The 24,648-nt window shown below is 35.6% G+C and overlaps 1 protein-coding gene across 1 annotated transcript; it reads right to left on the reverse strand.

Annotated features, from left to right (window-relative positions):
* Window positions 1-16,618: 16,618 nt before the first annotated feature.
* Window positions 16,619-19,645, reverse strand: LOC149203150 (uncharacterized). Its single transcript, XM_089400125.1, has 6 exons — window positions 19,448-19,645; window positions 18,263-18,557; window positions 18,059-18,158; window positions 17,802-17,979; window positions 17,268-17,325; window positions 16,619-17,163 (listed from the first exon to the last, which is right to left on the reverse strand). Exons 1-6 carry the CDS (start codon window positions 19,554-19,556, stop codon window positions 17,076-17,078), a joined length of 828 nt encoding a protein of 275 aa, XP_089256251.1. The 5' UTR covers window positions 19,557-19,645; the 3' UTR covers window positions 16,619-17,075.
* Between the last annotated feature and the right edge of the window lie 5,003 nt (window positions 19,646-24,648).

Raw genomic sequence — 24,648 nt, forward strand, 5'->3', positions numbered from 1 at the left:
ATGGAAGAAAACTTGATCATGAAAAGAATCTTAGAAGACCTAAATCATAAAAGGTAGGAAGGCAAGGATCCTTAAGATCCTATGATGGAATCTTCAAGAGAAGGTTCATGAACCAAGGAAGATGTCTCATTAGGAATCCCACTGTTATAGATCTAATTTGAAAATATAAGATAATAGAAATAAACCTAAGAATAATAAGATCTAAATACAGAAATGCTTAACTTTACTGATCAAACCCTTAAGGTAAGTCAACACCATACATTCACTCCTTAAGGAAGGAGAACACTCCACAAGCCATATGCCTGTTCATACAATAATCCTTAACCTCTCTCAATGGGGAGTCTCTAGCCTCTATATAGACCTCATACATACAATACCATGGGTCATTACCATGGTTCCCTCAATACCATCTATCTAATACCATGGACCCTAACTACTTGTGGTCTCTTACATGATACGGGCTAACCACCTTATTTATTACTATGGCCCATCCCATTATTACATTATTCCCTTGTGTACCTCCCTTTCTACCCCATATTATCCCCCCTAGGTATACTACATTCCACCCCCCTTAACATGTTTCGTCGCTGAAACATGGGAAGAACACAAATAATAAGATCTACTCAAAAGAGTAGTCCACTGGTACCATGCACGTGCATCTAGCCATCTAAGAGAAAGGTGAAACCTCGATCTCGGTGGTGCCTCGCTCTCTTGAGATGGAAGTTGACCATGGTAACTCTTCTGTGTTGATGTGTAGTAGGTGGATCTTCTCTCCTCTCTATCTATCATGTGGGGGTTGTTGTCCTTGTGGATAATTCGTGGCCATCTTGTTGGTTGTTTTCTTGCGGGGTGATGTGGGTGGTGATATGTTGAAGTTTTAACCCACAGTGGAGCTTGAGTGGTATTTGGTACATGTTGTGGTGCCTGCTGTTGTTTCTTATCTTCCAATATTACTTCAACCATTGAGTCCTCATCTGATGTATCCTTTTCTGCTTCAACCTCTGTTTGTGTTTGATTGTTGATCATCAAAGGCTCATCATCTAATATGTCAGTCCTTGAAACATCTTCTGCTTCTACCTCCATGGACTCTACCTCCTTATTGATGGAAATATCATGTAATATAATTTTCTTCTTTTTATACCAGAGCTTCAGGAATTTCTTCTTCACATTAATATTTATAGTACCCAATGATTCCATCCAAGGGTATCCAAAAACAACATCCTCATTGGCCATATCTAAAGCATAAAAGTTAGAATGCAATACATACTTGTCCATAGAAATCTTCAAATCTTTATAAACTTGCACCTGCTCATTATTAACCTGTGTGTGCTCCATGTGTTTTGCTGGCACTTGTAATTTTTTGCCAAATTGACATTTATGAGATTTTTCTTGCAACTAGGATTTATAGACACAATGATCTTCTCCTTTTGAATCAATCCATGAACCTGCAATAAGGATATACTGGTAGGAAATAACCCCACATGTTTCTCCTTATCTTGTTTTCTAGCATGAGACCATTTGTCCAAGAGGAGTTTTTCAAATTCTTTATCTGAAAGTTCGGACAACTACGTGTTGTAAATTGATTTCCACCATCTGTAAGCCTCATCTTGGAAACCAAGCGATAATAAAATTTTCCATTGTTTCCCATATGTTAACTTTTAGTTCTGTATGAATTTTTCAATAGTAGTGCTATCATCTTTTTCAATAAAAGACATCTTGCTAGACGACATTTCATTAGGAAAAGACCTAGGCAATCATTGAATGGACTAGCTAGAAAATTTTAACTAAACTTAATAGCTTTCTTAGCCTCTGCACATACTATAGAGATTTTGTTATGTGGTTATTGAAGTTGACAACACCTCTTACAAACCTCACCAAGAATGGGGCTTTCTTTTTTACTGATAAAGCATGGGAAACATTTGAGAATATTAAGCAGGTGATGAATTTGTGCCTTGTGCTTTCACTACCATATTTCACCTAGCCCTTCATTCTAGAGTGTAACAATTTAGGGACTAGAATAGGAGAATTTTTTTATGAAAGATCACCACCCCATAACATTTGAGAGTTGCAAACTCAAATATTATGAGCAGCATTACTCAATTTATGAGAAGGAATTGTTTCACATCATGCATGCATTAGCCAAATTCTTATAACATCTCGTGGGGAATAGGTTCAAAGTAAAAACATATCTTAACAACTTGAGATTCGTCATGGAGATGAAGAAACTGAGTGAGAGCGAACATAAGTGGATCAACGAATTACAAGCCGTATGACTTCGAGATCGAGTATGTCAAGGGGGGAAACAATGTAGTATAAAATGTCATCTTGAGGATGCCATCAACTTTCTCACTCATGAAGATAACATATGACTGGAAATTAGCTCTTCTTGTATAATATTCCAAAAAAATTTCACTTGTGAGATTCTAGAGGGGTTGATACAGGATGACATATACTAGGTTTTGGATGACATAATCTACTATAAATATTGGATCTATCTAGTGCTAGAATCACAACTAAAGGAGAAAATTATGCAGGAAACTCATAGCTTGCCTTTGGCAAGACACCTAGGGTATTTGAAAACCTACAGGAAAATCGGGGATATAATCACTTGGAAGGGCCTCAAGATCTGTTAATGTTTGTCAAATAATACAGCATCTTCCAGCAAAACAAAGCTAAATATACCCATTTCGTGGGGTCGTTATAGCCTCTGCCCATCGTTAAGTAGAAGTGGGAGAGCATCTCCATGGACTTTATCATTAGGCTACCTATTGTATAGGGTAAATGTTGCATATATGTAGCAGTGGGACGACTGAGGAAGTTCACACACATATTTTCCATGCCATCTAATTTAGTAGCGCATGTGGTCGAGATGTACTCTAGGGAGGTCTTTCTCTTGCATGGGTTTCCAAAGACCATCATGCGCGATAGAGACAATATATTTATGGGTGGCTTCTAATAGGATTTATTAAGAGTTGTGGGGATTGAGTTGACATGGAGCACAAGTTTCCATTCATAAACCAATAGAAAAATGGATATAGTCAATAAATAGTTAGAGGGTTATCTCAGGAACTATGTATATAACCAACATAAGACATGGGTAAAGTGGTTACATATAGCGGAGCACTACTACAACAACAATTTCCACATGTCTAATGGTATGAAACCCTTCAAAGAACTATACATATATGATGCCCCAAAATTTTTAAATCATATATTTGGGGATCGTCATGCCCCTTTGACTAAATACTAGAGTCAGGAGAGCTAGGATATCCTATGAGTCCTCAAGGACAACATGCAGATGGCTCAAAACTAGGAAAAGGTCTATGTGGACAGGCATAGATAGAGCACAACTTTGAAGTGGGAGACATTATATATCTTCATATCCAACCCCACAGAAAATCATTAGTCAAAACAAAAGGGGAATAAAAATTGAAACCAAGATTCTATGGACGATATAGAATCATGAGACATGTTAGAGAAGTCGACCATATAAAATTCACATTGTATTCCATGTTTGTACCTTGATAAATCCTTGGTGAAGCATGTATTTAAATCCACTGAATTCCCACCATTGGACGAGGAAGGAGAACTAATGTTGGTCTCGAAGGAGATTTCCATGGAGTGGAAGTTGAGGAACTAAATAATAAAGGAGTACCTGGTAAAGTGTAAAGATCTATCTATTGAGGATGCCACATGGGAGGGTGAACAACTGCTCATACATTTAGAGTTGAAGTTGCTTGAGGGCAAGAAAACTCGAGTAGAGAGGATAGTAATGTCCCCAACTACTTAAGAGAAATATGACAAGTTCTGCTAGCCTAGTAAGTTCCTGTGGGATAAGGAGGCGAAAGGATTTTGATAAGGGAACATGATTCACCTATGAAAACATTATAACTTCCTAAGGGGTGAAAAGGGGGACATATCCTAGGCTGATTAAAAGTAACGTTCATTCCATAAGTGAGAAATTTCCTAAAGTGACTTAATAAAATTGAAAAAGTAAAATGGTGTCAAAAGTGGCCACTTAATTATAAAAGTATAAAATTAAGGAGTCTCTCCTCATTCTATCACTTGCACTTTGAGAAAAGGATATCTTGAAGAATTTTTGGAGAGAATCTTAGAGTTTGATAAACCCTTGCCACCATTTCTAGCTTCAGGGGTTGAAAATATAAACCTTAGTTGGTTTAGAGAGTGGAATCACTTAGATTTCACCATTGCGCTATCAAGAAGAAGAATACCTTTAGGAGATAAGGTGGTAATAAGATTTTGTCGGCCTACTACTTGGCTTGCTTTCATACCTATTTTTAGTTAAGTTATTGAAAGAAGATAACCAAATTAGAAGCTTTTCTTAAGGACCAAGCCACTGTCAAAGACCCTGGTAAATTTTCTTGAAGAAAAGGACTCAATCTCCTTGCACAAAGGGTAGCGTGTTCATTCACTAGTAGATGGATGAGTTTTACTTCTCAAGGGCCAAGTTATTCATTGTGTAGAGGCGATAAGTTCTCTCAATGACTTTGTAGGATGAGTTCTTAAAGTTTTCTTATTTTCCTTTCTTGGAGGAGGACGAGTTCAATGTGTGATGAAGCTAAACTATTCTTACCATCTTAGACAGATTCCTTAGTGCTGAGGAGAAGGAACACATTGTCCTTATGCATTCAGGAGTTTTTGGACAAGTTTCATATTGTGGGAGTAAGCTTAAATAGAGAATGACATCGCTCACTCTTTTTGGTTGTGTGGTACAAGTATGAATACATACAAAAATATCAGTTGGCATCTTGAGTTGGGTATCAAGTAGAAGGTTCAAATCTAAAGTAATATAGAGGTTGAGTCATTGTGTAGAGGTTGTTTGTATTGACTACTATAGATCCTTGCCCAAATTATAATATTAATAAGCATTCTCTTGTTGGAACACGCCATTCAATATCAACATTATCACTTCCTTCATTTTCGAGAGGACTGATATTCCAATAGTTATTTTTCTAGTAAAGTTACCCAAGTTCTCCCATCTCTACATTATTTGTGTATGCTTGTTCCATATTTAATTATAAGGTTGTTTTAATGAGAATTATCCTCATATAAGCTTGTATCATCATGTTATATATGTTTATGAGTTTAATAAAACCCACTCAAGTGATTTAAAGCATTCTCATGACATTTGATAACCATTACATGTACTACTTCAGTTAGATAAATGAGAAAATATACCTACAATACATTTCTTGTGAACTGTTTGTAGAAATCTCATAGTAATCCAGATTGTATAAAATCATAATTTTTTGTGTTTTTTTCAAGAAATCTAGGAAGAGAATAAGAAAAACTTTCCCAACAAGATTGATATAATTTCACTCCCCAAGAAGAAAAGTTATTTTTAAAATGTTCTAGAACTCTTTCTCAGGCTTTTGATGAGTGTGATTCTAGACATATTGAAATTCCTAAATATCTAACTTCATTCCATAATTATACCTAATGAAATCCCATGATTCTTTCTATATTTCGTTGTTGTCTTCATGAAATATTCCATGCGTGTATATATATATATATATATATATATATATATATATATATATATATATATATATATATATATATATATATATATATATATATATATATATCCTTTAATTTGTTTATCCTCTTGATGCCTTAAGAAAGGTGTCCAATACTTGTTTGAATCTTTTAGCAATTATTTGGGAGGCTCCCCCCAACAAGAGTGTATCATCAACAAATTGGGAGTGGTTGATGCCATTTATACCTCTGACAAATATGATTCTCACAAGGATTCCACATATGCATTCATATTATGATATGTGGTCAACATAATCTTCTATGATAATATATAAATATAGCAATGGGGGCATCCTTGACGAAGGCATTGATTGGATAAGAAAAATACATCCACCCTTCTATTTGTTGGAGGGGAAGTCCACGGTGCTTTAAAACATAGAGAAAACCATCGAAAAAAATTAGCATCAAAATCAATTATTTTCATTACTTTAAATAGAAATTCATAGCTTATCATGTCAAAAGAATTCACCATATCAAGTTTGATAATCATGCCTTTGTCCACCCTATTTTGGCTAGAGTTCATTTTCCCTTGAACCAAGATGATGTTTTCAAATATTTTTCTTTGATGTACAAATCCTCCTTGATTTTATGATATGGTTTTAGGTTGAAGAAGCTTAAGCCTTGTGGTTGAAATCTTCAAAATCAATTTGTAAGAAATATTACATATATAAATGGGTTGAAATGTTAAGAAGGATGGAGGATTTAGATATTTTGGAATCCAATATAGAAAACAATAATTCATTCCCCCCAACCATATAGTTTTTCTCTAAAGTATAACCCACCATTCTTCAAAAATAAAATTTATTTACCTCCCAAAATGGATGGTGAAAATGAGTAGAAAAGTTGTCTCGTCTCAGTGCTTTGTTAAGATCAAAGGAGAAGATAGCCTTACAAAATTAAACTTTAGTGGGTTCTCTAATTAGAGCTTAATTTTCTTCTTGAGAGATAGAATCTGGAATGTGTTCCAGCATTGGAAGTTTTGAATCAAGGACACCTAGACAGATCGAACTATACAAATCACTGAAATGATGGATTTCCTCCTCTTTGAGTTGTGCAAAGTCAGATACTTTAGATCCCCTTGCAACTATCTGTTTGATGTTATTTCTCCAAACTCTACTTTTGGCTTGTTGGGTTGTGTTATATTTTTTCCACGACTAGCCTACGTAGTAAACCAGTGGATTAGAGGGGGGGTGCAACCCCCCCTTCATTACATCGATTGCACAGGGTGGGGGGTGGGTCATTGGGGGGGGGGGCAACCCCACCTGTCCAGGGGTTTGAGGGGGGCGAGTAGCCCCCCTCTACAGGGTCAAGAGCATTGCCCCGACGAAAAAAAATTGGACCCTATATCAGGTTGGGCGGAACTACCTATGGTTTTGTGCATGGTTTCCGCACATAGTTTTGGACGCGATGGTTTTTGGTCCATGGTTTTGGACGCAATGGTTTTCGTTCCATGGTACTAGATGCTTCGGCATGTATAAATATGTATTATAACATTGAAAGGAACATAATAAAAAATCAATCTGGTAGTCCTAGTTTTGGGATCCAGGGGAATATCTCTGTGTATATGTGTTTTATGTGTTATGCTCTCCCATTGTTTATTTTCTGTGTTTTAGAATTCATATGTAGGTAATTTCTCTATGGGTTAAAACCTACATTTGGTATCGGAGTTGTTTTGGCTTCAAGGGGAGGCCTTTGTTGCTGAGGGGTTTTGCTCGAGCCTGTGGTAGACCCTGTTCAGTGGGAAATCTGTGGGATCGATTCCAGTGGTGAAAGAAGATGGTGAGTAGTGGAAAGATAGAGATCGAGAAATTTAATGGTCAGAGTTTTGAGTTGTGGAAACTCAAGATGGAAGATCTGTTGGGGGATAAAGATCAGTGGATCACAGTAGATCCGGGTACTAAACCAATGGGAGTGTCCAATGAAGAATGAAAGAAGTTGGATCGGAAGGCAAAGAGCATAATACGATTGTGTGTCTCAGATTCAGTATTGCTGAATGTATCAGGCGAAGCTACGACTAAGGCTTTGTGGGACAAGTTAGGGACTTTGTACCAATCTAAGTCTCTGGTGAATAAACTTTTTCATATGAAAAAAGATGTATAACCTGAGGATGAAAGATGGAGACTTGGTGACAGAGCATCTGAACGCATTTAATACTGTGGTAAGTCAGTTATTATCTGTTGATATTAAAATTTTAGATGAAGATAAGTGCATCAGTTTGTTGTGTTCTCTACCAGATTCGTGGGATAGTCTAGTTATTGCAATAGGTAGCAATGCAAATGCCTTACAGTTTGATGAAATAGTCCCATCCTTGCTGATGGAGGAGATGAGACGGAAAAATATGGAGAGCCAGAATGGTGATGCCTTGTCTATACGAGAACAGTTCCAGAATAGAAACAAAAATAAGTCATCAAGTGGGAGATCTAAATCTAGAGGGAGATCTAGATTTCTAGGAAAACCTGTAAAGGTGGTTTGCTAGAAATGCGGAAAGGAAGGGCACTACAAAAGGGACCGTAAATCTAAAGCTCCTGACAAAGGAAAGGGATCTGATGATGCTCCTTCTGCAGAGGCAAAAACCACCTCAGATGAAGGTGGGGATGTGTACTTGGCTTCTTCAAGTACACATGTAGATCATGAGGCATGGTTTTATTGACTCAGGTGCATCCTTTCACTTCACTCCCCATAGATAGTGGTTCTACTAGTATGAGAAATACGATGGTGGTGATGTCTTCTTAGGGGATGATAGGAAGGCTAGAATCGTTGGTCGTGGAAAAGTAAAGTTGAAGTTGCGAGGTGGAAGGGTTAGAACACTTCCAAGTGTTCTGGATATTCCTACATTGGCCAGAAATCTGATTTCTGTAAGCAAGATGGATGAAGCAGGTGTAAAAAAGGTGTTCATGAAGGATACTTGCAAGATGGTTCGAGGAGCAGTGGTATTGATGCGGGGAGTTCAGATTGGAACTCTGTACAAGCTGCAAGGTAGCACTGTTGTTGATGGGTGCAACAATTCTGTCGTTCCTGAAGGTGGAGCAGAAAATCTAGTGGTCTTTGGAGAGAAGACCATGTTGTGGCATCAAAGGCTTGGACATATTGGAGAGAAGGGCCTTCGAATACTTCATGGTAAAGGTATGAGTAATAGCTCTCTAGATTTTGATTTATGTCAAAATTATGTATATGGAAAGCAAAATCAGGTGAGTTTCCCCTCTGGTGGTAAGAGGGCGAAATAGATATTAGAGCTTGTGCACAATGATGTGTTTGGACCTGTGAAGGTTCCATCACTGGGAAAGTTTGTGTACTATGTATAATTTATAGATGACTTCTCGAGGAATACATGGATATATTTCCTTAGGAATAAATCTGTAGTCTTTGACGGGTTTAAAGAATTTAAGTCTCTGGTGGAAAACCAAACAGAGAAGAAGATGAAGGTGCTGATGATAGATAACAGTGGAGAGTTTTGTAGTAAGTAATTTGAAAAAATCTGTAAGAAGCGTGGTATAGCACGACATAATACTAATCCATATACACCTGAGAAAAATGGAGTTGTAGAAAGAATGAACAAAACTTTGATGGAAAGGGCAAGAAGCATGCTTAGTGGTGCTGGGTTAGGATAAGAATTCTGGGTAAAAGCGGTGGAGACAACATGTTACCTAGTCAACAGATCACCTTCATCAGTGTTGGAGGATAAGACTCTACAAGAGGTATGGACTGGTAAGAAACCCTCTCTTTCACATATGAGGGTATTTGGATGTGATGCATATGTACATGTGCCAAAGGAGAAAAGAACCAAGTTGGATAGTAAATCTGAAAAGTGCATCTTTATTGGGTATAAGGATGGTTTAAAGGGTTATAAGCTTTGGAACCCAATAACAAGGAAGGTTATGTACAATTGAGATGTGGTGTTCAGAGAGGTGAAATATGTTATTAAACATGAAGTCCCATCAAAGAAACCTGAGAAGATAGAGTTTGAGCTTAAGGAGGAAGAATCAGACTCTACATCAGAAGAGGAATCAGAAGATGAAGAGTCACAAACTCCGGGTGTGAGAAGATCAGTTCGAGAAAGAAGGCAGCCAGAAAGGTATAGTCCATCTACTTTTTGTTCAAATTTTGCTTTATCTATTACTGATGATGATCCCAGAACTATGAAGGAAGTAGTAGATTCAAAGGATGGCAAACTCTGGAAAGAGGCCGTGGTTGATGAGATGGCATCTTTGCACAAAAATGAGGCTTGGGATCTGGTGGAGTTGCTGGCTGGAAGGAAACCCATTGGCAGCAAATGGATGTTCAAGAAGAAGACAAATGCAAAAGGAAAGGTGGAGAAATACAAAGCTCGGTTGGTAGAAAAAGGTTATTCCCAGTTGTCGGGAATTGATTTTGGTGATATTTTTTCTCTTGTTGCCAAGGTAGATTCTATTAGATTACTTTTATCTATTGCTACTGGTTTTGATTTTGAGGTAGAACAGATGGATGTGAAGACAACATTTCTTCACGGGGATCTAGAAGAGGAGATCTACATGAAGCAACCGGAAGGCTTTGCGGTGAAGGGTAAGAAAGAACTGGTATGCAAGTTAAATAAGTCTCTGTATGGGTTAAAACAATCACCAAGGATGTGGTATCATAAATTTGATACATTTATAAGGGGACTTCGATTCAGCAGAAGCAAAGCAGATCACTGTGTGTATTTTAAATTAATTGGTGACCATGTTATTTATGTCATCTGGTATGTGGATGATATGTTGCTGGTTGGAAATGACAAATAAATTATCTAGGATTTGAAGACCCAATTGTCCTCCAAATTCGACATGAAAGATCTTGGTGTTGCAAACTATATTTTGGGTATGGAAATTAAAAGAGATCGGAAAAAGAGGAAGCTCTGGTTAAACCAGAGGAAGTATGTGGAGACAATACTGCAAAGGTTTAATATGTAGGATAGTAAACCGGTGAAGGTTCATATTCCTATAGGTGTGAAGTTATCTGCTGAACAATTTCCCAAGACACAAGAAGAGGAAGAGGATATGTCCCATGTCCCATATGCAAGTGCAGTCGGTAGCCTAATGTATGCAATGGTCTGTACTAGACCAGACATTACACATGCAGTGGGAGTATTGAGCAGGTTTATGTCAAAACCAGGGAAGGAGCACTGGAAAACAGTGAAGTAGGTGTACAGGTATTTGCGTGGCACTAGTAATTATGGTTTGTGTTACCAAGGAAGACCAGGATTGGACAGAGTGTTGGATATTCATGGCTTTGTTGATGCAAACTAGGTTGGAGATCTGGATCATAGAAGATCTACAAGTGGGTATGTGTTTAACCTATTTCGAGGTGCAGTTAGTTGGATGAGTACGAAACAATCTGTAGTGGCACTATCAACTACAGAGCCAGAATACATGGCAGCCACTCATGCAAGCAAGGAAGCAGCTTGGTTGCAGAGATTGTGTTGAAGTATGGGGTTAGTACACGAAGTTATAAGGATAGACTGTGACAGCCAAAGTGCAATTTTCTTTGCAAAGAACCCTGCTTATCATTCAAAGACAAACCACATTGATGTTCAGTATCACTTTGTGAAGGATATGATAGAAGACAAAAAGGTGTTTCTGGTAAAGGTGGACACTTTGAAGAATACTATAGATGCATTGACAAAATCTGTGAGCTCTAAGAAGTTCTCTTGGTGTAGAGAAACAATGGGCGTTGTAGGGCTGGATAAATGACTAAGCTCTCCTCTAGCCCCCTGTGGAAAGAAAACAACAAGTGGGAGAATGTTGGGTTGTGTTATATTCTTTCCACGACTAGCCTACGTAGTTAATCGGGGGGTTAGAGGGGGGCCGGAGCCCCCCCTTAGTTGCACCGATTGCGCAGCCAGGGGGTCACAGGGGGTGGGTAGGCCCACTCTACGGGGTCCGGGGCAGTGCCCTGGGGAAATTTTTTTTGGACCCTATATCAGGTTGGGTGGACCTACCTATGGTTTTGTGCATGGTTTTCGCACATGGTTTTGGACGTGATGGTTTTCAGTCCATGGTTTTGGATGCGATGGTTTTTGGTCCATGGTATTGGACGCTTCGGCATGTTGCGCAGCCAGGGGGTCACAGGGGGTGGGTAGGCCCACTCTACGGGGTCCGGGGTAGTGCCCTGGGGAAATTTTTTTTGGACCCTATATCAGGTTGGGTGGACCTACCTATGGTTTTGTGCATGGTTTTCGCACATGGTTTTGGACGCGATGGTTTTCGGTCCATGGTTTTGGATAAGATGGTTTTTGGTCCATGGTATTGGATGCTTCGGCATGTATAAATATGTATTGTAACATTGAAAGGAACATAATGAAAAATCAATCTAGTAGTCCCGGTTTTGGGATCCAGGGGAATATCTCTATGTATATGTGTTTTATGTGTTATGCTCTCGCATTGTTTATTTTCTATGTTTTAGAATTCGTATGCAGGTAATTTCTATATGGGGTTAAAACCTACATGGCTTGCCTGTCCAAAAATTTGGTGTTCATGTTCCTCATCATTAACCATATCCTTTGGGATTTTAATTGCTAATTGTCTTCTTCCTCTTTAAGAACTTTGTGGTCGGCAACAAATTCCTCTTTTTCTTCCTTTAGAAGAGTGTCTTCAACACCTTTTTCTCCATCTTGAATTGTCAAGTTTCAACTTTTATTTCATGAGCTTGTAGTGCTAGATGGCTTTCTAATTGTTGATCCCGAGCCCATGATTTTAGAGAATTCTTCAAATGCTTGATATTGTGCTCCCAAATTGTGACCAAACTTCCCATAACCTACTTTTTCCAAACTAATATCACCAATTCACTGATGGATAGAAAGCTTTCCCATATTGGGCAATATCATAAGGGAAGGGGAGAATCCCAGCGATGGCCAAAATATTTATGGAAAAGAATGAATGAGATATTAAATATCTATCTAATAAAGCTATAGTATGTCCTGGTCTAGTTCTTTTATTTCTTCAAACAAATATGTTAGAGGATGGTTTTATGTCTAATAGATTTAATTTTTGGATGAGATCGTTTAAATGTTTTTGAAACTAATCTCGGACCTGATAACACCCTTTCTTATCCCATTGATGTAAAGATGTATTAAATACTCCCTCAAATATGCAATCTAATCCATATGTGGAATCCCTAAGAGCCAACAAGGAATTCCAACACTCATATTTTCTATGAATTGAATGTGAATTAAATGTTAATAACATAGTATACCCTATTTGAGGGAATATGAAAAATATATTCGCCAACCAGTGAGTTGTTGAACACTGATCGAGTAATTTGAGATAGGACTGAGCCCAAAAAGTGGTTATTCTGCTAGAAGCTCCTCCTACACTGACAGATAGGATCCGATTTCCTTTCCAAATATTTTGATGCTTCATTTCCTTTCCAAATTTTTGGTCTCTTGGAGAAGGGGAACTAAGGGCTTTTATTTCTTAATCAAATACTATACTTCCTCCATCCTTGTAATTGACCCCCATCCTGTACAATTTCAAGAGAGGACCTTCATTATTTACTAGTGGTATGAGTAGCACCTTGTCGAGGGTTTCAGTTTCCCCTTCTAGTGTTCCTATACACTTTAGGTTTTGGATCTAGGATTTCCTGTGTGCCCATTTCCTTATCCTTTTCTATTTTTTCCAATCCTACCTCCCTATTGGTTATTAAGTGAGCCTTCCTTTTTACTCTTGCTAGTTCTTTCTCCTCCTATATGTCTGACCTCTCATCAACTAAACTTGGGCTTCCAGGTCACAATTTGGCGATTTTAGCGGAAAAAAAATTCTTCCTCGTGTTTAGAGAAATTCATATTTTGTTGCGCTAGGGTTGAATCAACTTCTAGTGAAGGAATACTACCATCATTTTTCTCGTCTTACCATGATCCAAAGTTTTAATCTTTTTCTTGCTCCATGGGAATGTCTTTTTGAATTTCCTTTTCTTCCATTACTAATTTAATGCCTCAAAGTTATTGTTTTTCTCATATTCACCTTTGTTGGTTCCTCCACTTCTTGGCTTGGCTCATTTAGAGGAAGCAGGTTCATTCCCTTTTCTCCCATTCTCATCTGGTAGCTTTAGCAGTTTATTCTATTGCTTGACAGGACCACTTCTTCTTTTTAGTTGTTGGCATGGGTTTCCCTCCTCTCCTTCCTTTTTCTACTCCTCTACCTTTTTTCTGCACCTTCTTGAGAAGTGAACATATTCATGGCACACTTTTCATTTGAAAGGGATATGATCGTAGTCTACCTCTTGAATATGAGACCAATTATCTAAATTGAGGATTAAGGATATCGAAATCAAATTATCTAGATCTACCTCCACGTGTATCCTAGCGCAAGAGAAGAGCCCCTCTTGTGGTTTGGCACAATTATATTTACCAAGGGAAGTGCCAATATTTCTAAAAGTGGATTCATTCTAGCAATACAAAAGTAGAAAAAAAAAGTTTCACCTTTTAGGGTTAAATTATGGACTCTAACAATCTAAACATAACCCTTGCCCCTGAAATAAAACTTACTTCTAACAATCAAGTCTCAATCTTCTCTTTTCTCTTTGAAAAAAGTTAAAAACTAACATAACCCTTCGTTCTCATAAAATAAAGCCCACTTCTAAAAATCAAGGCCCAAATAAAGCCCACTTCTAAAAATCAAGCCCCAATTTTTTTTTTGAAGGTAAAAAAAACCCTTTCTCGTAAAATGCCGTAGGCATAGAAACCTTCATCATGAGTTTCCAATTATTTCCACACAAAACATTGATCATGGCTTTCCAATTATTTTCGACCACTAACTAAACATGTCACGCAAAGCACCAAATTGTCATGAATTAGCTGACCAAGCCACGCTCTATCTGGTACAAGCCTCGAGATGTTGACTGAGGCACAAAAGCTCGAGCTTTGAAATTTCCTCAAGTTTCTTCAGGAAATGAGAGGAATTTCCTTTCGAAGCCTTGACTCATTTGCTACTCGAGAATTGAACACTACTATATTTGAAGCGTGAGGAAGGAGAAGAGCCGGAGAGCCTCCCGATCTTGCCATCAAGCGGCTAAAAATCCGTTGAAGCTCTTGAAACTTTGAAGTTGTAGATCTCCGAGATAATGATGACAAAATGTGAATGCTTGTTTTGTCATCTCGATTTTGATGCATTTCCAACCATTTGATTAGGAAATATGTTAGTAATTATTATTTATTTAAATAGTAAATTTTGAGAAGTGTATATGTTGATTAATTAAGGTAAACTAATATTTAAACATTGATTTTTATTAATTTCATTACCAATTTGTTTTTGGTTAGTATTTTTAGAATATTATAAATTGTTTGTGAAATGTATAATCAAATTATATCATTTTTGTTTTGAGGATATTTATGTTTAAATAATTGTAATTAGATAAAAATATTTATTATCATTTTCTTATGTTATAAAGGTTAAATTAGTTAATAAAATGTGATGGATAAATAAAATTTATTATACTTTTATAGTATATATTAAATAAATTATAAATATCAAATTAATTAAAAATATGAAATTAATTGATAAAGAAGATGATTGAGAAATAATATTATGTTTTATTTTTATTGAATGTAACTTTGTTTTAACAAATAAAAAATATGTATTAAAGATTAATAACTCAAAATCTTCAATGTGATTTCTTTCAAAAAAAACATTTTATACATAACTCAAATATTAAGAGAATAGAGAAAAAGTTCAAGATAGATGAATTGATATGTTAAATAAATGTTGTAGGGCAGTGTAGTCCTTGCTATTTAAATAGAAGTTATGTTTTTAGAAAAAAATCAATTAATATATGAAGTAGAAAAATTATTTTCTTGCTAAGGGATAAGGATTTGTATAAATTTTTGGTGGATAGTTACCACTACTAATTTTGCACATTTACACTTTTACTCCTAAATATAATGATAAATAGGTTATTTAGCTAAGTATGAACTATTTTCAAGGATTTTAATTTTAGACAACAAAAAATCATTGCAAAAAATTTTATAACTTTTAGCATAAATATTGCAACTACATCAAAAAATTATGACAAAAAAATTAGGAGAGTTATCCATATGGCATAAAGCTACAACAAGGCTTTCTAAGTTATAGTACAATCAATTGTTTAAGAAATATTTTTTAGTAATATTAAAAAATAAATATTAATTTTTCAAACTAACCAGTATAATTTGCATTGGTTAATGCTAAACTAATAATAATTAAGAAGAAAATAATATCTATATTTAAAAAATTTAAATATAATTTCTATTTTCTTATAAATATTATTTGAGTGATTTTTTTTTATAAATATTGATAAATATTTATGATATCGATTATTTGAATGAAAATATGATATTCATTAAGTGAAAAAGATTGAATTCATTAACTCCAAAACATTTACATTTGAAAAACGTTGAAATACCAACCATTATGGGATCGACACTGACTTCGTTCACTTTAACTATTCAACGTTTTTTTAACTTGTAGTGATGCAAAGTTAATAAAAACACCGAACTGTAAATTTCATGTGGAATTGAGACTATAAGATAAGATTTTTTTTGAAAACTGAGATAAGGTGCTAATATGGTAACATTAAAAAAATGTTATTTATTAGTTCGATTATTTCTTCTGTCTCAAATGGCTGAAGCTTATTTACATTTTACATAGAGCACAAAATTGTCATATTACTAAATTGGTATGTTATGTTGGTCGTTAAATTTAATATTAAAAAATGGAATTGTTTTTGGGTGATTTTTTGGACTTTCAGGTGTTTGAATCTGGTGGAAAATTTTGGGGTGAAATTTTTATTTGTGTTATTTAAATTAATTTTTTTTATTGTATATATAGATTCAGCACCTTGAAAAACCCTAGGACACTTCTATTGCACTAGATTATTCATCAAACTTGTGATTTCAACAAATTCCCACCCAATTTTAGAAAAATATATTAACAATGTAATGGTCAATTATATAACATGCCGCCAACTAAAATAACAGTCTACGACATTTTTCTCTTTCAAGATTAACCCAAATTTAGGGTACAATTTTTAACTAAGTACGTAAGATTGAAATTTCAGAAAATATCCTGTGCAATAATTGACATCCAAATTTAATCTCAATCGCATATCAATGTTAAGAAAACTATAACTATTCCAATAGAGCGCACACTAGTATTAGGGTTTACGAGTAGTCTGTTCTGAAAATTTTGAAAAACAAGACATCAATAGTGTTAAGGTTTCAACACTGCGAACCCAAATTTTTCATTCGTGCAAGGCTGATGTCGGATCTAGTACTGATTCCACGGAAACTCTATGCCGAGAAGAACTTTGCAGTTCAGTCGTGTCGGACTAGTTGAAACCCTACCCGCCGGAGATGAATATAGCAATTTCCTATAACAATATATACTATTATTTGGTGCTCACTTTCAACAGATGGCACTGCTCGATCACCACTGTTGTATCTCTCTAGGCTCCAATGGGGTGGACCAGCAGCAGCTTCTTTCAGGAAGAATGGTTTAAACGAATGAATGCCAATAGTTGATTCCGACAATGAGTTACACCGTCGGAAAAACGACGGATGCATGGGTGCATCCGTCGCTTGATTCAGGAATGTTCATCGCGTAAGGACTCGTGCTGTTCTGTCTGCAGTTGGCACGAAGACGGGCAATGTCATTAGATTTCTAATTTAGAAATAGAGATAATTTGGATAATCTGCAAAATTACCCCAAAATTGAGCTCAGTATTACCTCTCTTTCCGCTTCTCCAGGAAACGTTGCAGTGATTGTTTTCTTGTCATTTGCAATCCTACAATATTTCTCTAGTTAATCAAAAGAAATTAAAACCAACGAGATTAACAGAAAATATTCTTTGCTACAATGGTTTTTGGAAAGACAGAGCAAGTGAGAGATGGGTAGGATTATGGCAAATCAATTTTAAATATCAAAATTCTAGAAGTCGAAATTGGTGATAAGATTTGTTTTCATATTGCTTATATCTTTCTACACTAAGAACATATAGATGACGTCCTATAAATAATTCACACACTAAAATTTACCACAATTCTTCAATTAAAAACTTATGATTACAATGAACCTGATAACAAAAATTTAACCTCTCTGAACTCACTCAAAATAATTCAAAATACAAAAAAACAACCAATTTAACTTTACCCAGAATATAACTTAACTGAACTTGACTGAACTAACTGACTCTCTGAATTTAAACAACTCTCTGAATAATTAGCTATCGTTAACAAAATTGCTTTTAATTGTTAAGTCTACCAGAATTGGGCATGCAAGTTCGCTGCTGGGCCGCAGCTCCTGTAAGTGTCTTTGCTGGTACAACTGCCTGGGCGTCGAATGCACTGGCTGAAGCTCCAGATGCAGTCGTAATTGTAGGCGTAGAAGTTGCCTTACGACTCGAAATTGCAGTGGTGGCCAACATCATTATGGCTTCAGCCTGCCCATGAATAGACTCGGTCAATCTAAAAAGCCTAGTCGCAACAAACAAATGAAAGTACTGGGCTTGAAGCTCATACCTTGTGCGCAGGAACATCAAAAACGCTGACCGCGCCGTTGTAGAAGATCGTCAACGGGGCAGTCGTTGACTTGCCTGCTGTTGCCGTTGCAGAGGTCGGCCTTCATTAAAATGCAAGTCAGAGAAATAATCAAGATATAGTTCTTATACCCGTGATAATTTTTATAAATAACTGGAAAACAATACTAGTTGGAGATTAATATACCTGGAAATGGTAGCATTTGTCTGGACTGATGCGATAGAGAGGAAAGGCAATCGTTGTGACTGCAAACTACCCGGTGCTGCGGTATTCTGAGTATATTTGCAAGCCGGGGTCTTGTGGTTTGCAGCAGAAGAAATGGTTTTTTGAGGAAATAATCTCATTAATGCCGGAGTGCAGGAATCCATGAGAGCCTGAGTTTGAGGTTCTCCATTGTATGACCCATTTCTTGCTTCACCTCTATACGGAAGCACTTGGCGCATCATTTGGGGTTTTATCCACGACCGATTGTTCCCGCAGACTGTGCCCACCAGACGTTATAGTTTAAAGAGCCAACGTTGTCTAGGATTTAAGCATTTCAAGAACAACAGAAACATATTTTCACAGGACTTCACTTGGTCTTCAGCTGATCCATATCAGCGTTGTTTAATCAATTAACAAACACGGAGCCAAACTAGGGTATGGCAAAGCTATGAAGACAGACTAAATAGTATTTGTACTTCAGTATTGGATCTAAACAGTTGGAAACTGTAATTACTTCAGCACGTAATAATTACTTAAATTTGGAAAGTAAGTTAATTGAGTCAAGTACAGTGAGTTTGAGTTAAATTATAATTTAGAAAAAAATTAATTTAGAGTGTGTGGTATGTGAAGTTATTTTAGGGACATGTTTGAAAAGTTTAAATACTAAAATTTATTGTAATAATGAAGTTTGTATAATCAATAGAGAAGAATAGCAGTTTATATGGTTTGTGTGTTATTTTTTTGTGTTTTCCTTAACATATTTTGACAAGACTTTACTTGGTGTTAAAATAATTGGTGTTAAGTTATTTTAGATCATATCTAAAAATGTTTAAACACCCCAAATTCATTGTAATAATCAAATTTGTGTAATCAATAAATAACAACAACAACCCCTATAATCCCTATAATTTGTATGTGTTAATTTTTGTGTTTTTCAAAACATATTTTCACAAGATTTCACTTGGTTTTCAGCTAATCCATATCAATCTGGCTTAATCAATTAGCAAACCAGGGTATGCAAAGCTATGAACAAATGATGGACTATACAGTATATGTGCTTCAGTATTGGATCTAAACAACAAAAATGCATCTTTTGCCATAAATATTTTCAGTTACAACGAGGAGATTCAAGTTCAATCTCAGATGAGAACTTATGAAACAACCTACCTCTTTCCCTATCGTTGTTGACTTGATCCGCAGGAAGAGATTCAGGGGCACGGTTAATACTGGATCCCTTAGTATCGATACCCATGCAGTCCATAGCTGTCCGGTACATGTCCCTTGAAACACAGATCTGACTATTGAATAATTCAGGTTGAATTCAAATGATAAACTTCTGCAGTCCACTTTTTTGAAAGACGTCGTAATATAAAGGGTCGGAAGGGGAGCACGTATAGGGTACAGCTACCTCGAATAGTGGAAGCGTGTACAGACAACTGTATAGTTGCCCTTTTCGCAATATTAAAGGCAAGTCCATTTCACCGAGTCACTTGTGAACTAAAATTGAAGGAATGAGATGGGGACGGTTCGTATTTATTTGTCATATTCGAAACGTGGAATCCAAATGTCGAAGGAATGAGATGGGGACGGTTCGTATTTATTTGTCATATTCGAAACGTGGAATCGAATCCAAATGTCAAGCATCTCTGATAGAACTGATTATTTGTTTATGGAATTGTTTCAATGTTTTCCGATTATTTATCAAAGGCCTGAGTGCTTAACACAATTTCCGGGACTCATGATTAAAGCAAACAAGCGTAAATATTTTAGTCTAAATCGTTTCCTTTTGCTGTTTCCTATATCATACAATTTTATACGTATATTTTTTAGTTAAATTTGATTTGAATTAGTAAGAATTTGTGATATTAAGTGTTATTTTTCTAGCCAAATGTATTTAAAATTTTGAATTTGATAAGGATTTGTTTGAAATTACAAATTTTTCATGATTCATGATCCAAGTGAGCTTTTCGCAATGTTTAATTTATCTGTACAATCAAATATATAGTTTGTTGCATAAACACATTTTAAAAACAAAAAATTACACTTCTATTTAAAAATAGTTTTACCAAATTTGAACCAAAAAGCTAACAAAAATATAATTATTAGATTAGCATTTTGGGATTCAACTGTGTTAAGTAAGTCATTCATCTATGACCATTTCCATGAGAGGTAGTCATAACTGACTAAGGTTCATGAGACACAATACTTGCTAAAGTTTTGCAAATGGGGTAGCAAGCTAAGTGGGCTTGATTGTGGGGAAAACTCCACAGTTAAGCCCGCTTGATTCACAGGTGCTCTGGGATGGGTGACCTCCCGGGAAGTCCTGGTTTACACCCTAGAAGTGATGATTGACCCTATGTGATTCATTTCACTAGTGGCAATCCCACTTCTTCTACCTCTCATGGAAATGGTCATAGATAAATGAGAAATTAGTGAGTTACGACTATCTCTCATGGAAATGATCATAGATAAATGACTTATTTAACGCAGTTGAATCCCAAAATATATCTAATATAATGCACTGCAAAAACCCCAATACTTAAAAATATAATTATTAGTGAACTCCTTACCATATTCCAACTTTCAATCCCACTTCTTCACCCTTGTGAGCATCACCAGATGCAATGAGTGCTAAGTGGACTATTAAAAAATCATGTGAAATTAGTCAGTTATGACTACACGCGATGCAATGAGTGCTAAGTGGACTATTAAAAAATCATGAGAAATTAGTCAGTTACAACTACCTCTCATAGAAATGGTCATAAATAAATGACTTACTTAATGCAGTTGAATCACAAAATGATATATAATATATGCACTGGGAAAACCCCAATACTTAAAAATATAATTATTAGTAAACTCATTACCATATTCCAACTTAAAAATAAAATTTGATTCTCCCATAAGAACTGATTTATTAAAGTCCTCATCAATGCTTTAAACATTTCCGTATAAAAATCCAACATTTCCGTATAAAAATCCAACCACAATTATTGACTTTCGCTTAGATGAATTGATTATTTATTAAAAGCATGATCAATGTTTAACACTATTCCATATAAAACGCTAATTCCAATTATCGTCTAACATTGCCGTATAAAAATCCAACACTAATTATTGACTTTCACTTAGATGAACTGATTATTTATTAAAAAAGGCTGATCATTGTTTAACGCAATTCCATATAAAACGCTAATACCAATTATTGACTTTTGCTGAGATGTTTTAAAATGGTTCAGCTCCCCACCTTCGTCTGTATTTCAAACTAAAAGCAACGTGTTTTCGGCATCTTTTAGTCAAGCAGACAATGTCTTTCTGTTTTTGATATGGATGAATCTTGGTTTCACGTTTTTCAAATGCAATGTGCAACATCACATGCGTCCGAATCCTCGGCTATCACTATTTGAAGTAAATTTATGCCGTACTCAAACAAACCTTTCCAACTTTAGGAATAATATATAATAATAAAGCGCCACCAGCCTTGCCACTCACGGCATGTTTTCATTTTATATTCCATATTACAATGTACTTGGACATGGCCCAGTTGTGAGATTGTCGTCACCTCTGAAACCAAATATAAATGCAACGAAAGTGCTGCAGAGAGTGGACACATACACCCATTGTCATTGATAGTTTTAGAATAAGGCTTCGTCACGAGAAAATGAAATGATTCTGCCCTTTGATTGAACTTAGTGGATCCTTGACCGACCATATTTTCTGTATTTATCATGCACTCCACTCATCACATGACACCATTATTCTTCTTTTACGCCATACATCTTCTCCACCTGCTACTTTAGCGATACTGTTAGAAGGCTTATCTTCACGAAAAAAGCGAATATGACTACAGGTACAGCCTGTATTTGACCACGAGGATAATGAATAATATTTCATTACTGACTAATTTTCAAAGATAGATTTATATTTTATAATGTTTTTAATAATTTTAAATATTTTATTTAAAACTTATTAAAAATACCCATGATTGAAATTTACATATTTTTTTTAGATATTTAATAATGTAAATTTATTTATATATTAAAATATATTTCATATAACCACAAATTATATAACTAAATTTTAACCGAATTAAAAATTTACAAATTCAGCATTGCTAAACACTATATGCTTATCCATGTTGTCCAATAAATAGCTTATTTCAACTATAAAATATCCCCTAATATATCATAACATATGTTAGATTTACAAATTTGGCATTGCTAAACACTATATACTTATCTAAGTTATCAAATTAAATAGTTGACTCCAACTAGGAAATATCCCATAATATATCATAGCATATGTTAGACACCTAATTTTTAGGATTATAATTTCGGTTAGTGCGTGTTATGGTGATTCGTTATTGGATTTCAAAAAATCCAAGAAACTGAATCAATAGTTTACCTATTGTATTTATATGTATTATTTACATAATTCTTTATAGTATTATTAATAATACAGTTGAGATTGTTTCCAATTTGTGTTTCAAACAGTGGTATCAGAGTGGTGGTTCATCTGCCCTATTCATTTAGCTGAGCCACTAGTTTTGTGGCCTTCTTGAGTGCGTTTTTCTGAGACCTTGCCCTTGAAACAAGATTCTGGTAAAGAATGAAAAACATGAAGGTTTAACGGAGAGCATATGCATCATTGAGGCATAAGTGTGTGTGATTGGGTTAGATAAAAAAGAGAGTTGCCATTGTTCATCTGTCCATATTTGTGTAGCAGCAAGTATTCACAATAAAAGTGTTAGCATCAAAAGTATAGTCGAGTGTAGTGGAGCCACTCGAGTGCCTAGGACTCGTTAAACATGAACTTATGTCAATGACCAGGCTGGTATTGAAGACAATTTCCCAGGTTTGCTCACTTATATATCCTAGATTAATCCTTGATGCATTGATTTTAGTTTCGATTGAATACAAACTTTGGTTGCTATGTGGAGTTAGTGGGTCATTAAATTCCACGCCATCGATTTATTCAATATCGTTGAATGTTAAATTCCTTATGAAGTTTACATTGTTGTGGATTTATGTAAAGGCCAACACTACCCAGAAAACACCGAGGAAATGTCACAACGATTATGTCCAATGTTTAACTGTGTGCTACCCCAGGAAGGGGTCGAGTGAGTATCATTTCTAGAAATAAGGTCATTTTCAATTGTAGATCGTTTGCCTATAATTCCAAAGTAGTGATCCCCAAGAGGTGCCTCGATTCGCAGTTCCCCCAAAAAAAGAAAGAAGAGAAACTCATTCCCATTTGAATACATCAAAATTCATTACTTACATTGTTGTTGTTGTTAAGGAGGAAGGGTCACCTCATTGAATAATACATGTGCTTCAGATGTCAAGACTCCTGTTAGTTGAGCTAATTGAGTGTTAATTATGAAGATAACAACACTAAATAAAAGTTCATAAACTCTTCTAAGGGATAATGAGATAATATACAATTAAAAAGAACTACGATGCATAGAGAAGATGCAAATGGAGTCGTTTCTACAAAGAAAAAGAGGGGATTTGTTATATAAACTTGAATCTACTCTACTTCTCAGCGGAAACAATAAATGATAAATGAAATCACGAAGCATAAAAGAGAAAGAATTCAATCACGCATAACACAATCATTTTTTGGGGAAAGCCACAACTAAAAATCCCCACTATTTGTATATTGCATTAATAAGAAAATATGAGAATATTACAATTCTTTGCTCAACCATGAGCAACATCTACGATATCACAATCTAGCTCATTGTTTCACCAACCATCTCGACCAATACTTAGCCAAATCTGTTGCCTGTCAAAATCCTATTTCCTTGGGCAACTTCCTAGGGAAGTAGCCTATATTTAATTGGAAAATTCCTAATCCATAACTATGCAATCCATGATATGCCTTCCTCTGATTGCATGTACCATCGGTTTAATTTAGATGATTTTACAACTGATAGTAAATTGTCCCTGAACTCTAATCTCAACTCGATCTTTCTTTGATCTAACATGCATGAATTAATTATGAGTGATCAGTTTACTGGTTGCACAGTGTTGGTTACAACCCATTACTATAGGTTACACCCCACTACTAGATCTCCCAGTAATTCCTTCATCAGTTGGAACTAGTTTAACTGAATTTAACTCAGTTAAATTGAATTAAATAATTACAAATCAAAAGAACTCAACTTGGGCCCCTAAAATTTAGGAATGACTCTACATGACACTAGATAGACCCCTAACAGGAATTAACTTAGCCAATTAAGTCAAATTGACTTAGCTAACTGTTACAAGTTGCTATGAGAATTAGAATTAAAATTTAATTCAAGGACAAAATAAAATTAGGATTTCCTTGTTGCATTTTTCAACACTGCCTCTTAACAAGAAAAG

This window comes from Pinus tabuliformis, chromosome 2_1 (genome assembly GCF_031772625.1).
Source record: "Pinus tabuliformis cultivar Carrire ecotype Pingquan chromosome 2_1, CPIR1, whole genome shotgun sequence".
NCBI lineage: Eukaryota > Viridiplantae > Streptophyta > Pinopsida > Pinales > Pinaceae > Pinus > Pinus tabuliformis.

Excerpts from the sequence above, each read along its gene's own strand:
- LOC149203150 (XM_089400125.1), bottom strand. The coding sequence starts at position 19,556 with ATGTACCGGACAGCTATGGACTGCATGGGTATCGATACTAAGGGATCC. Across the intron at positions 18,558-19,447 it reads CAACAACGATAGGGAAAGAG|TCTGCGGGAACAATCGGTCG; the intron begins GTAGGTTGTTTC and ends TGGTGGGCACAG. Across the intron at positions 17,164-17,267 it reads CTGGAGAAGCGGAAAGAGAG|ACAGAACAGCACGAGTCCTT; the intron begins GTAATACTGAGC and ends TGCCAACTGCAG.